This window comes from Hyla sarda, chromosome 2, assembly GCF_029499605.1.
Source record: "Hyla sarda isolate aHylSar1 chromosome 2, aHylSar1.hap1, whole genome shotgun sequence".
Classification (NCBI taxonomy): Eukaryota; Metazoa; Chordata; class Amphibia; order Anura; family Hylidae; genus Hyla; species Hyla sarda.
In genome coordinates this window covers 248,856,085-248,869,925 of record NC_079190.1, presented here as the reverse complement: position 1 = coordinate 248,869,925, position 13,841 = coordinate 248,856,085, and the positions used below count along the sequence as shown (strand labels likewise).

The 13,841-nt window shown below is 42.5% G+C and overlaps 1 protein-coding gene across 3 annotated transcripts in view; it reads left to right on the top strand.

Moving 5' to 3' along the window:
* The first annotated feature begins 4,132 nt into the window (after positions 1 to 4,132).
* LOC130355965 (multidrug and toxin extrusion protein 1-like) overlaps positions 4,133 to 13,841 on the top strand; it is a 94,793-nt gene continuing 85,084 nt past the window's right edge. For 2 of the 3 annotated variants that reach the window (XM_056556904.1, XM_056556905.1), the window contains exons 1-2: positions 4,135 to 4,297; positions 9,729 to 9,830. In XM_056556904.1, the coding sequence (XP_056412879.1) occupies positions 4,151 to 4,297; positions 9,729 to 9,830 (249 nt within the window). In that variant the 5' untranslated portion in view covers positions 4,135 to 4,150. Of the gene's footprint in view, positions 4,298 to 9,728; positions 9,831 to 13,841 lie in introns of all 3 variants that reach the window. The other variant, XM_056556903.1, reaches the window with a different exon arrangement.

The following is a 13,841-nucleotide window of genomic DNA, read 5'->3' as shown; positions in this document are numbered from 1 at the left end:
ACCAACGGTGATCTCGCAATGCGACCGCGGGATCCTGTTGGTTGCCATGGCAGCAGAAGGCCAGATGATGGCCTCCTGTCTGCCTAGCACGGCAGCCTGTGAGGTCCAGCCATAAGCTGGATCGCACAGGCTAAATGTCAGTGCGCACTGACAGTTATACTGTGCTGCAGTACAAATGCAGAACTGCAGCATAGTATAACAGGTGAAAAGTAAAAATATAAGGTTTTAAATTAAGTAATAAAGTGTAAAAAATATTAATAAATACCCCTTTCCCAATAAAACCATATATTGTCACTGCAGGGAAAAATAAATAATTGACTTGCACAATAAATTGATAATTGCATTGATCCCGCCAGGTGAACACCGTAAGAAGAATGTAAAAAAAAAAAGCAAAAAGCACAAATTTTGGTCCAAAATATGGAGTAACAAAGATCAAAAGGTAGCATGAATCACAAAAATGGTACCAATAAAAAGTACAGCTTGTCCTGCAAAAAATAAGCCCTGACACAATGGCGTTAGACAAAAAAGAAAAAAAAAGTTATGGCTGTTAGAACATGACAACACAAAAAAGGGGAAAAAAGGATTTTGTTGAGAAAAGGGAAAAAGAACATTAAAAAGCTATATAAATTGGGTATCGCCATAATCATACCAACCCACTGATTAAAAATAACATAATTTTTACCATACAGTGAATGCCATAAAAAAAAAAATTATAATAATATTTAAAAAACTCATTGGGCTTGGTCATTAAGGGGTTAAACACTTTTTAGTAATTTTTTAGTAGGATGTGATGTAACCAAAAATCAGCAGTTTTGTCATTTGTAATTTCTTTGCATTTATGTCTTTGAACATGTGGGATCAGAAATGTGATAATTTAATAATTTGAACAGTCAAAAACTGTTTATTAAACCCCTTGATAGCTTTTGATTGTGGCTAGAGATGAGCGAACTTACAGTAAGTTCGATTCATCACGAACTTCTTGGCTCGGCAGTTGATGACTTATCCTGCATGAATTAGTTCAGCTTTCAGGTGCTCCGGTGGGCTGGAAAAGGTGGATACAGTCCTAGGAGACTCTTTCCTAGGACTGTATCCACCTTTTCCAGCCCACCGGAGCACCTGAAAGCTGAACTAATTTATGCAGGATAAGTTATCAACTGCCGAGCCGAGAAGTTTGTGACGAATCTAATTTACTGTAAGTTCGCTCATCTCTAATTGTGGCATTTAAACAGTAAAATGACTAGATGATCTCTGATGTTGGTCATTTTTCAGTCGTAGTTAGCAGCTGACACCCGCTGGGTAAAGTAACATAGTTCATAAGGTTGAAAAAAGACCAGAGTCCATCACGTTCAACATATATCCCTAATGAGTCCCTACTGAGTTAATCCAGAGGAAGGCAAAAAACCCTTATACTAGAGGTAAAATTTCCTTCCCGACTCCAAATATGGCATCAGAATAAATCCCTGGATCAACGTTCTGTCCCTATAATTCTAATTTACATAACCAGCGATGTTACTACTCTCCAAAAATGCATCCAGACCCCTTTTAAATTCTTTTACAGAGTTCCCCATGACCACCTCCTCCGGGAGAGAATTCCACAGTCTCACTGCTCTTACAGTAAAGAACCCCTGTCTCTGCTGGTGTAGAATCCTTCTTTCCTCTAAACGTAGAGGATGCCTCCTTGTTATAGATACAGTCCTGTGTATAAATAGATCATGGGAGAGATCTCTGTACTGCCCCTGATATATTTATACATAGTTATTAGGTCGCCCCTAAGCCTTCTTTTTTCTACACTAAATAACCCTAATTCTGATAATCTTTCTGGGTACTGTAGTCCTCCCATTCTCCGTATTACTCTGGTTGCCCGTCTTTGAACCCTCTCCAGCTCCACTATATCTTTCTTGTACACTGGTGCCCTGTACTGTACACAGTATTCCATGTGTGGTCTGACTAGTGATTTGTACAGCGGTAGAATTATTTCCTTGTCGTGGGCATATATGCCCCTATTGATGCACCCCATGATTTTATTTGCCTTGGCAGCAGCTGCCCGACACTGGTCATTACAGCTAAATTTACTGTTTACTAAAACTCCCAAGTTCTTTTCCACGTCAGTCGTCCCTAGTGGGCTCCCATTTAATACATAATCCCAGGCCAGATTTTTCCTCCCAATGTGCATTACAGTGCGAGCCAGGTTCCTGAGCTGTAACGCCGGCTTCACATTACAGAATTTCTGAGCGGAATTCCGTTTTGAAATTCTGCTCCAAAATTTAGCAATGGGATTCCACTGCACAGTGCACTGTTTCAGTCGGCGCTGGTCGGCTCTGCCCGCATTTGGAATCTCAAGTGTACATCATGGGTTGGGAAGGAGTTAAAGGGGTACTCCCGTGGAAAACTTTTTTTTTAAATCAACTGGTGCCAGAAAGTTAAACAGATTTGTAAATTACAGATTTGTAAACTATTAAAAAAATCTTAATCCTTCCAGTACTTTTTAGAGGCTGTATACTAAAGAGAAATCCAAAAAAAAGAAATTTCCTCTGCAGTCATGACCACAGTGCTCTCTGCTGACCTCTGCTGTCCATTTTAGGAACTGTCCAGAGCAGCATATGTTTGCTATAGGGATTTTCTCCTACTCAGTTCCTAAAATGGTCAGCAGAGAGCACTGTGATCATGACATCAGAGGAAATTAATTTCTTTTTTGGATTTCTCTGTAGTATACAGCCCCTAAAAAGTACTGGAAGGATTAAGATGTTTTTAATAGAAGTGATTTACAAATCTGTTTAACTTTCTGGCACCAGTTGATTTAAAAAAAAAAAGTTTTACACAGGAGTACCCCTTTAAACTGCAATGACTAGCACAGTTTTAGCTGTATCACAGATGCTACATGAGAACCAGGCCTAAGGATGTGTGTACATGTGCAGGTCTGGATTGGGTATTTTTCAGTTTTTTAAACCAAAAACTAGGTTGGAATAATAAAAGGAGACAAAGTATGAAGGGCAGTTACTACTTTTCTATATTAGGCTAAGTTTCCACTTGGTTTTTTTTTCTGTAGTTTTTGGAATACTGCCACTGCGATTTTTCACTTGCCGATACTGAATTGGTTAAAAATATTTTTGAATCGATTCTTTTAGTGATGTGGAATTTGTATCTCCTGACGACCGGAACAGCATGTCCGGATCTGACTCCGACTCGTGCCCGCTCCATACTTTGCGGCCCCCGGCTGATTTCAGTAGCTGGGGGCCGCTGATGAATCACCGCCGCTAATATCCAGCATGCGGTGCTCTGCAGTGTGTATGGAGCGGGCTCCCGACTCGTGCCTGCTCCATACTCTGCAGCCCCCGGCTGTTCTCAGTAGCCGGGGGCTGGCTATTAACCCTTTAGATCGCCGCTGTCAAAGCTGACAGCAGTGTCTAAAGGGATCTGTGAATGCTCCCTGGTGGGCTAGTGGGGTGGATCGCTTTCTAATGATTCCTAAAAGACTAATAAAGTGTATAAAAAAATAAAATTAAAGTAAAGTTTTAGTAAAAGACATTGTTTTTTAGACAGAATTGGGATATATCGCGATGTATCGTCACCTAGATGTTATCGCGATATATCGGGATATATCGAATCGCCACACTGGTATCGCGATTCGAATCGTATCGCCAAATTCTTGGCGATTCACACCCCTACCAATAAGGTTAATGATTGTAAAGTTTCAAACAACTTGCTGACCTAAAATAAATTAAATTTGGATTTTGGACAATTGTGTGAAGAGGTTGCGATAACTCACATGTTGCAACACAACACTTTGACAGTCACTAGATGTGACAGTAAACACCTTTTTTTTCTCTTTTATCTATTCATATTATTTTAGCATTTTTTAAGTGTTTAATTGACTTTTTTGGCTTTTTCTTACATTTTCTTTAAATTGTAAAAGATCTTTACAGTCAAAAATGACCCTTTATTTGTCAGCAGAAAAAGAATATGTTACAGCATATAACAATGTAAAGCCTTGTTTGTGAAGAATTGGGTCAGGTGTGTTATTAAACTTCTTTTAATAGATAAAAGATTTTTGTTAATGAATACATGCAGAGTATTCAAGCAAATGTGAACGTTACCAGTGAATTCCCTAACTTAGTTTGTCTATAGTTAGCAGATGGAGCATGATATCATTATGAAGGATCAGCTGAATGGAATAATGCAAAGATTTTCTCAACTTCTACACAAACACTGTAGTGCTTTTCTGCAAAGAATACGCCAGACTATCCCACCTAATCCCATAGCTGAAGTTAAGCAGCTATGTGGGTTAGCAGGACCTTTGGTAAGTCATTTCTCATATCTTATTTGCAGATACAGTAAGACTAGGTTCAAACCACAATTTGTGCCTCTGAGTTACGGATATGTTGGGAAACTGTCAAAATAATATGTTGACATATTGATGCTTGGACACTCACAGGCCCCACCATTCATTTTCAATTGACTACGTTCGGGTAATTTTCCCACTGTGTACATTTTCCCAATTTTGTCTCGGACTGAAAAGTGCTGCAAGCCACATTTCTCAGTGTGAGCCAAAACTTGTATACGCTCGAGAAATAACCCTATTACTATGCTTGGGCCATTAAAATGAATGGGGCCTGTGCCTGTCTGAGCAAGGATACCTCTGCATGTTATTTTGACAGTTTTTCTGCCTTATTTTTGCCTCGGAAGTACAAGTCGGTATGTGAACAAGGCCTGAGGCTTGCACCTACTGAACCACTTTTTGTAGCAAATGTGTTGATAAAAATGGCTCAAACTAAATCATATTTATAAAATAAATGGTCTATATCTTGTGAATGATTCTCTTGGCCAATTTCTCTGCCATGTGCATTGTGCAGCAGAATCCCAAGTAGGATTTTTCTGCTGGATTGGCTTGGAAATTCTGCTGTTTGAACAAGGCCCAAAAGTGCTTTCATACATATTGACCCTGATTTATCAAAATGTGTGAGAAAAAAACTGGAGCGATTTTGCCCACAGTAACCAATCACAGCTCAGCTTTCACTTTACCAGAGCTCGATGAGATAGGAAAGCTGAGCTGGGTTAGGCTGGAATTCCACTTGTTTTTTTGGGGGGGAAAAATTACAGGAAAAATGCCAATTCTGCCACATGGTGTTTTTCAGCTAAAAAACGCTGCAGCCAGATGTTAGCTGTAAATCAATAAGAACTTGGCGTTTTTCAGTTTGGTGGTTTTTTAATCCTTTTGACCTTGTGTCACTCTTTTTTGGCATTTTTCAGCTTCTTGGCGGTTTAGCAAAATCCCAGCATTATGAGCCTATGAATTTTTTCCCCTGAAATCATGACGTTTTTCTCCCATACAAGTCTATGGGAGTGAAAAAAAGCCATGTGGGTTTTAACTTTGATGTTTTTTCAGGCGTTTTTTATTCTCTTTTGGACGTAAGCGATCCAAAAAAAGTGATGGAGACACCTTTTTTTAATAAAATTTCGTAGGGTACCATTAAAAAAAAAATAATAAAAAAGATACAGTAGTGATGGAAAAATTGTATTTAACTAAATTTATCTTTTTTATAACAAAATTTTTATAAATTTTTAAACAGGGATCAATTTATACACTGTTCCATGATGGGAGTAGTAGTTCCTGTACTAATTGACAGATCGACCGGGTTCCGTTGCGATCCTTCTGTATAATTTATTGATGCGGCAGGCTGCTTTTCTATGGTCACCTGCACTGCCGTATATATACAACTATTCATATTTCCCGCAAAGAGCTGTGATGTGCCAGATGGTTCCAGCCAATCACAACTCTCTATGAGAAATATGAATAGGTGTATATATACGTCAGTGCAGGAGACCATAGAAGAGCAGCCGGCCGCATCTATACATTATACAGGAGGATCACAGCGAGTGTCAGTAGTGACACTCACTGTGATGTTTCCTTAACTGCAGGTACTACTGCTCCCAACATGGAGCACACTCTGCTCAATGCTGAGAGATGTAGTACCTGCATGAATAGACAGATCGCAACAGTTGTCAGAAGTTACACTCGCTGTAATCTGTCTATTAATGCAGGTACTACAGCTCCCAACATGGAGCAGAGCGTGCTCCATGATGGGAGTAGAGTAGTAGTACCTGCAGTTAAGGACAGATCACATCAGGTATCACTCCTGACATCCGCTGTGATCGTCCTATCTATTGCAGAGATGTGGAGCGGCTTTCTCCTGTGCTCTGCATCTCTGCTCTGTACTCCGGCCAGTGATATAAATAGAACATCACTCGTTCAGATTTCCCGCTGAGAGCTATGATTGGCTACAACCATCCCGCCAATCACCACTCTGGGCGGAAAATATGAATGAGTGATGTTCTATTCACATAACTTGCCAGAGTATAGTGCAGAGATGTGAGCTCTGTATAGAGCAGCTCCGCATCTCTGCTATATTATGGAGGATCGCATCGGGTGTCAGGACTGACACCCGGGGCGATATGTCTATTAGTACAGGTACTACTACTCCCATCATGGAAAAGTCTGTTCCATGCTGGGAGTAGTACTAATACCTAAAAAATGTAAAAATAAAAAAATAGAAAAAAAAAAGTGAAACACACACACATACACACTTTATTAAAAATTTATGAAAAGTTCATTATAAAAATTTCCTTAAATGCATTTTTTTCCCATCCCTACTGCATCCTCTTTTTTTTGGTACCCAACACATTTTGAAAAAAACGCCAAAGAGGCCAAAAATGCAATTTCCACTCAAATGCAAAAACGCCAGAAAAAACATCAGACGCAGGAAATTGCTCTGGCTTTTTTTTTCAGTGAAAAAAACGCTGGAAAAAAAACAAGTGGAATTCCAGCCTCACAGTGTTACACATACGATAATTGTGGATATGTTGCAGATTTTACTTCAGGAAGTCTGCAGGTAAAATCTCCAGCATATACCCAATGTGTTTAACCCCTTAAGGACCAAGGATGTACCGGTACGTCCTTGGTCCTGCTCCCGTGATATAACGCGGGGTTACACGGTAACCCCGCATCATATCACGGCGGGCCCAGCGTCATAGTGAAGCCGGGACCCGCCGCTAATAGCGCGCAGCGCCGATCGCGGCGCCGCGAGCTATTAACCCTTTAGCCGCGTGCTCAGAGCTGAGCCACGCGGCTAAAAGTGAAAGTAAAAACTGCCGGTTAGCTCAGTGGGCTGTTCGGGATAGCCGCGGCGAAATCGCGGCATCCCGAACAGCTTACAGGACAGCGGGAGGGTCCCTACCTGCCTCCTCGCTGTCCGATCGCCGAATGACTGCTCAGTTCCTGAGATCCAGGCATGAGCAGTCAAGCGGCAGAATCATCGATCACTGGTTTCCTATGAGAAACCAGTGATCAATGATGAAGATCAGTGTGTGCAGTGTTATAGGTCCCTATGGAAGCTATAACACTGCAAAAAAAAAGTGAATAAAGATCATTTAACCCCTCCCCTATTAAAAGTTTGAATCACCCCCCTTTTCCCATAAAAAAAAAAAACACAGTGTAAATAAAAATAAACATATATGGTATCACCGCGTGCGGAAATGTCCGAATTATAAAAATATATCATTAACTAAACCGCTTGGTCAATGGCGTACGCGCAAAAAAATTCCAAAGTCCAAAATAGTGCATTTTTGGTCACTTTTTATATAATTTAAAAATGAATAAAAAGCGATCAATAAGTCCTATCAATGCAAAAATGATACCGTTAAAAACTTCAGATCAAAATGAGCCCTCATACCGCCCCATACACAGAAAAAAAAAAAGTTATAGGGGTCAGAAGATGACAATTTTAAACGTATTAATTTTCCTGCATGTAGTTATGATTTTTTCCAGAAGTACGACAAAATCAAACCTATATAAGTAGTGTATCATTTTAATCGTATGGACCTATAGAATAAAGATAAGGTGTCATTTTTACCGAAAAATTTACTACGTAGAAACGGAAGCCCCCAAAAGTTACAAAACGGCGTTTTTTTTTCAATTTTGTCGCACAATGATTTTTTTTTCCGTTTCACCGTAGATTTTTGCCCAAAATGACTGGTGGCGCAAAAAATAAGCAATCATATGGATTTTTAGGTGCAAAATTGAAAGAGTTATGATTTTTTAAAGGCAAGGAGCAAAAAACGAAAATGCAAAAACGGAAAACCCCCCGGTCCTTAAGGGGTTAAGTATTCAATTTATTCCTCTTTCAATCACTGGTCACAGCATAAGTGAAATCTGCATCATATACGTTGTGTGAACATGCTTTAAAACTTTATTGCTACGCTATATTAGCAATAAAGTTTTCTAGTGGTGCAAATGTAAAAAAAATAAATAAAAATAGGGGCAGGCTGGGTGAACAAAATTAAATATGCATTATTCACCTTGTGATCCTCTGCTACTCCTACTGACAGCATATTTCCAGGTGTATTTATTTAAGGTCTATGGAAAAGTGGTTGTTTGTGCTCACAGCATATAAAAAGCTATTGTATTCTTTTGCATCCGCCTATTCACAGGATATGGAATAACTTGCGAATCAGTGTGGGCTTGACTGCTGGGACCCCATCCAATCCCAAGAATGCTGTAGAAGTATAGCAGCGTTCAAAAAACTCATAGGGATTAAATGAAGCAGCAGATTGGAATGTGCAGCGCTCTTCATTTATCTAGGGCTAAAATTTTTCTGATTTTTCAGAATCTTCAGATTAGCAGGGGTCCCAGCAGTAGGATTTGCAAGTTATTCTCTATACTGTGGATAGGGGATAATTTGCTAACATGAAAATACCCCTTTAGGGTACGTTCACACGTGCGGATTTTCGCTGCGGATTTAGCTGCGGATCTGCTGGTGAAGGCACTGCTGTATGCTGGCTTTACATGTGCCTGCTGGTAATGGCAATACGCTGCTACCAGCAGACGCACTGCAGCGATGTGTGCGGCGTACTCGCACATCGCGGCTGCTCTCCCTGCTCTGAGCTAGGCAGAGAGCTCCCGCGATGTGCCAGTATACTGTGACTCGCACATCGCAGTGTGCCTGCTGGTAGCAGCGTATTGCCACTACCAGCAGGCACATATAAAGCCAGCATAGAGCGGGGCCTTCACCGGCGGATTTGCAGCGTAAAATACGCTGTAAATCCGCGCTTGTAAATGTACCCTTAGGGTTAGTGCACACTTCCTTATTTTTGCTGCAGCAGATTTTTCTGCCTGTTGACTTCAATGCAGGACTTACCGCTTTGTGAACATGGCCTTAGGGTATATTCCCATGTACAGTATCCTGTGCGAATAATATGCTGAAGATTTTAGCAGATCTCATGCTGCAGATTTCAATGTAAAGTAAATGAGTGAACACAGCTTCAAATCTGCAGCATGAAATATGCACAGGGTACTGTACACGTGAATATGGCCTTTAGTTTCTGCATAGTCCAAATCTTAAAACGTAATATAAACATACATTTGTGGAATAAAAAAGTTGTATGTACTCCAAAATAGTATCAATAAAATGTCAATTTATCCCGCAAAAAAACAACAAGCTCTTACATCAATAGAAAAGTCCTAGCTCTCAGTATATAGCAGTACAGAAAAAAAAAATTTAAGATTTTATATGACCTTATATAATAAAGGTTACTTGCTATTTATACCACAAGGTGACCAATCCAAGATTTATAATACAAAAAACTATAACAAACTTTTTGCAGGTTTGGTTTATTATGCTACAGAGGTTTCACTGTAGCTGAAAGAAATGTATTAAAAAATTTTCTTGGTACAGATTCTCTCGCAGATGCTGTGTTTCATGATCAATATTGTCAGCTCCATATTCTGTGGTCACCTGGGCAAAGAAGAGCTTGATGCAGTGACTCTTGCTAATGCAGTAAGTTTACACTATAAAACAATAAGGCTAGGTTTCCCTCAGGTTTTTTTTTTTTTTTTGCAGTTTTTGGAATACTGCCACTGCAGTTTTTGAGCCAAAGTCAGAAGTGGATTCATAAGGGAGGAGAAGTACAAGCTCTTCCTTTATATTTCCTATTCCTATTAAATACACGTCTGGCTTTGGCTCAAAAACTGCAGGGGCAGCATTCCAAAAACTGCCAGAAAACATGTGTGGAAACCTGGACTAAAGGCTGGATTTCCACTTGGCAGTTATTTTTATTTTTTTTTAAACTATCACTGCAATTGGATCCATAAGAAAGGAGAAATATAAGTCCTTTCATATATATTTGGAAGTCCGCATTTAAAATAACTCCGCAATCATTCCAATGTGCAGAGATGGTATCAAACACCAGATAGTTTCCAGGATCTATATAGACAGCTCGGATAGATATTGTCGGAGGTGTTGATCACAGGGGCTCTCCATTTCATATACTTTGGCTGTGCCCTTTATTTTTATGGGCGGAGTGTAGGGAGACAATACAGGAAATATTAGGTTATATGAACACCAATGTTTTAGTAATAATATTATTTTTGGAAATTGAGGCAATCCTAGCTCACTATAGATCCTTATTTTGTTTATTGTGCACTATTTCTAAAATATAAATTTTATATCATTGTAAATCAATGTCTATTCCCAATATATTAGAATTAGTGCATTACATTAATAATTCATATATTTACAAATAGGTGACTGCTCTAGGGCAGGGGTTGGCAACCCCTGGCACATGTGCCACTTATGGCACGCGGGGTGCTTTCAAGCGGCACGCTGGGCTCCTGGCAGAGAGACGCTCACTCCGCTAATGGAGATCAAGGACACTTGTCCCTGATCCCCAGACGAGTGAGCGCCGCCTTAAGCTGTGTGCACACACGCACACACAGCTTAAGTCTCCTCTCAGCGTGAGCTGCAGGACCTGCGACTTTACTGAGCGGAGACCTGTGAACTCTGCCCCCACGCAGTGCAGGCGCCGATGACGTCACTCATCGGCGCCTGCACTATAGCGGGAGAAGAACACAGCCAGCCTGTGCTGCTGAGGAGATCTCTGCCTGTGTATAGGTGAGTAAAAGTTTTTTTTTTTTTTTATCATCAGTGCAGGTGAGAGGGAGTGATGCTGTGGAGGAGGTGAGAGGGGGGTGATGATGTGGAGGAGGTGAGAGGGGGGTGATGATGTGGAGGAGGTGAGAGGGGGTGATGATGTGGAGGAGGTGAGAGGGGGTGATGGTGTGTGTACAGTTGAGAGGGTGGTGATGATGGGGAGGAGGTGAGAGGGGGGTGATGATGTGAAGGAGGAGAGGGGGGGTGATGATTGGGAGGAGGTGAGAGGGGGTGATGATGTGGAGGAGTAGAGAGGGGGGTGATGATGTGGAGGAGGAGAGAGGGGGTGATGTGGAAGAGGTGAGGGGGGGGTGATGATGTGGAGGAGGTGGGGGGGTGATGATGTGGTGGGGGAGTGATGGAGAAGCTGGTGTAATGATGTGGAAAAGGTGAGAGAGGGGTGTAATAATGTGGAAGAGGTGAGGGGGGGTGATGATGTGGAGGAGGTGAGAGGGGGGTGATGTGGAAGAGGTGAGAGGGGGGGTGATGATGTGGAGGAGGTGGGGGGGTGATGATGTGGTGGGGGAGTGATGGAGAAGGGGGTGTAATGATGTGGAAAAGGTGAGAGGGGGGTGTAATAATGTGGAAGAGGTGAGGGGGGGTGATGATGTGGAGGAGGTGAGAGGGGAGTGGTGTGGAGGAGGTGAGGGGGGTGATGGAGAGGGGGGTTTAATGATGTGGAAGAGGTGAGGGGGTGATGATGTGGAGGAGGTGAGAGGGGGGTGATGGTGTGTGTGCAGGTGAGAGGGTGGTGATGATGTAGAGGAGGTGAGAGGGGGTGCAGGTGAGAGGGGGGTGATGAGGTGAAGGGGGTGTAGATGAAAGGGGGGGGTGATGATGTGGAGGAAATGTGGGGTGTGTGTGCAGGTGAGGGTGGAGGGTGATGTGGAAGAGCACTGGTTACTTCCCTACCTGGCTACCTAGCCAATTACCTGCTTGGCTACTTCCATACCTGGCAACCTACCTAGTTACCTGTTTGGCAAAGTAGAAGCAGTGGCACTCAAGCTTGACAAAGGTAGCGTGAGGCTGCCGAAACGTAGCTCACCTTGGAGTGAATAAAGACACCACTTTTTCACCAACCTGGAGTGCCACTGCTTCTACTTTGCTATATAATTTGGATCTCTGACCCAGATCAACAACAAGGGGGCACCCGTACACCTTACCTTCTAGGAGTGCTGCTTTCTTCTTCTACTAGTTACTTGTTTGGCTATTTCCCAACCTGGCAACCTACCTAGTTACCTGCCTGGCTACTTCCCTACCTGGCAACCTACCTAGTTACCTGCCTGGCTACTTCCCTACCTGGCAACCTACCTAGTTACCTGTCTAGCTATTTCCCTACCTGGTTACCTACCGAGTTACCTGCCAGGCTATTTCCCTATATTAAACCTACCTAATTTCCTGCCTGGCTACTTCCCTACCTGGCTTCCAACCTTACCACTTACCTACCACTTACCTACCTTGCTACCTACCTCTGTGTTATGTTACATGCAGTGTTATGTTATGTTATTATTATATGTGTATATTTTTCCCTCTTGTGGTGTGAAGTGCCCAAGTAGGATTTCTTTTTTTTTTTTTTATGCATATAAAAATCCAATTAAATCACTGAAATGAAAAGTTGTGCAAAGAAAAAGTGGTGCAGTTGCCCAAACAATCAAATTGCTTCTTACATTTTTTAAAGGCCTTTTCAAAAATTAGAGAAGCAATCGGATTGGTTGCTATGGGCAACTGCACCACATATTGAATATAGTATCGAATATACACTGCAAAACAATATACTGTACAGTGCCTAAGTAGCGATACTACACAGGGATGTGGAATTCCAATCGCCTGACGCCCGGGACATGCAGTTTCGGGCGCCGGGCAGGTGAATTTTTCGGGCCCTTAGCCCAGCTTCGGGCAAGCAGTTCCTGGTGTTAGGTGTAAAATTCAAACCCATGAAAAAACGGACCGCCCCTCCCCTTCGCTCTCCCAAGTTTGCCGAAGCTAGTGCGGGGAGGAGCGAGGGCAGAGCTATGGGTTTGATTTTTTCACCGCACGTCTCCAGGAGATAACCCACCGGACCTGACAAGCGCTGCGGCTGTGGAAACTTGCGTCTTCCGAAGCAGTGCAGGGGAGATGAGAAGCTGTCTCTCCCCTGCTCTGCATTTTTTCTCCCTATACAGACCTGCATCCTCTGCCTTCGCTCACCCCAGCTCTAGCTTCGGAGTGCTGAGGGGAGGAGCGGACGCATGTCTGCACGGGGCGCAAGTTTCACACCGCCGCTAATAACTAGCATGCGGCGCTCAGCAGTCTGTATAGAGCGGGCTCCAGACTCCTGCCTGCTCCATACTCTGCAGCCCCCGGCTGGTTTCAGCAGTCTGTATGGAGCGGGCTCCAGATTCCTGCCCGCTCCATACTCTGCAGCCCCCGGCTGTTTTCAGTAGCCGGGGGCCGCCGCTAATAGCCAGCATGCGGCGATCACCGCTGCTGGCTATTAACCCTTTAGATCGCCGCTGTCAAAGCTGACAGCGGCGTCTAAAGGGATCTGTGAATGCTCCCTGGTGGGCTAGTGGGGTGGATCGCCCCCCCGCAGCGCGATCGCAGGGGGGAGATCCACTATAAAGGTAGTCGCAGGACTTCCTTGCTGTCCAATGGCTCTGTCATTGATAGAGCCTGGCTGGACCAGGCTCTATCAATGGATCACAGAGCACACAGATCAATTGAGTTCAATAGAACTCTATTCATCTGTATGAGGAATCTAATGATTCCTCCTAAAAGTCTAATAAAGAGTAAAAAAAAAAAAGTTTTAATAAAAGTAAAAAAAAACACACATTAACCCTTCCATGTTTAAAGTTCAAATCACCCCCTTTTCCTATATAA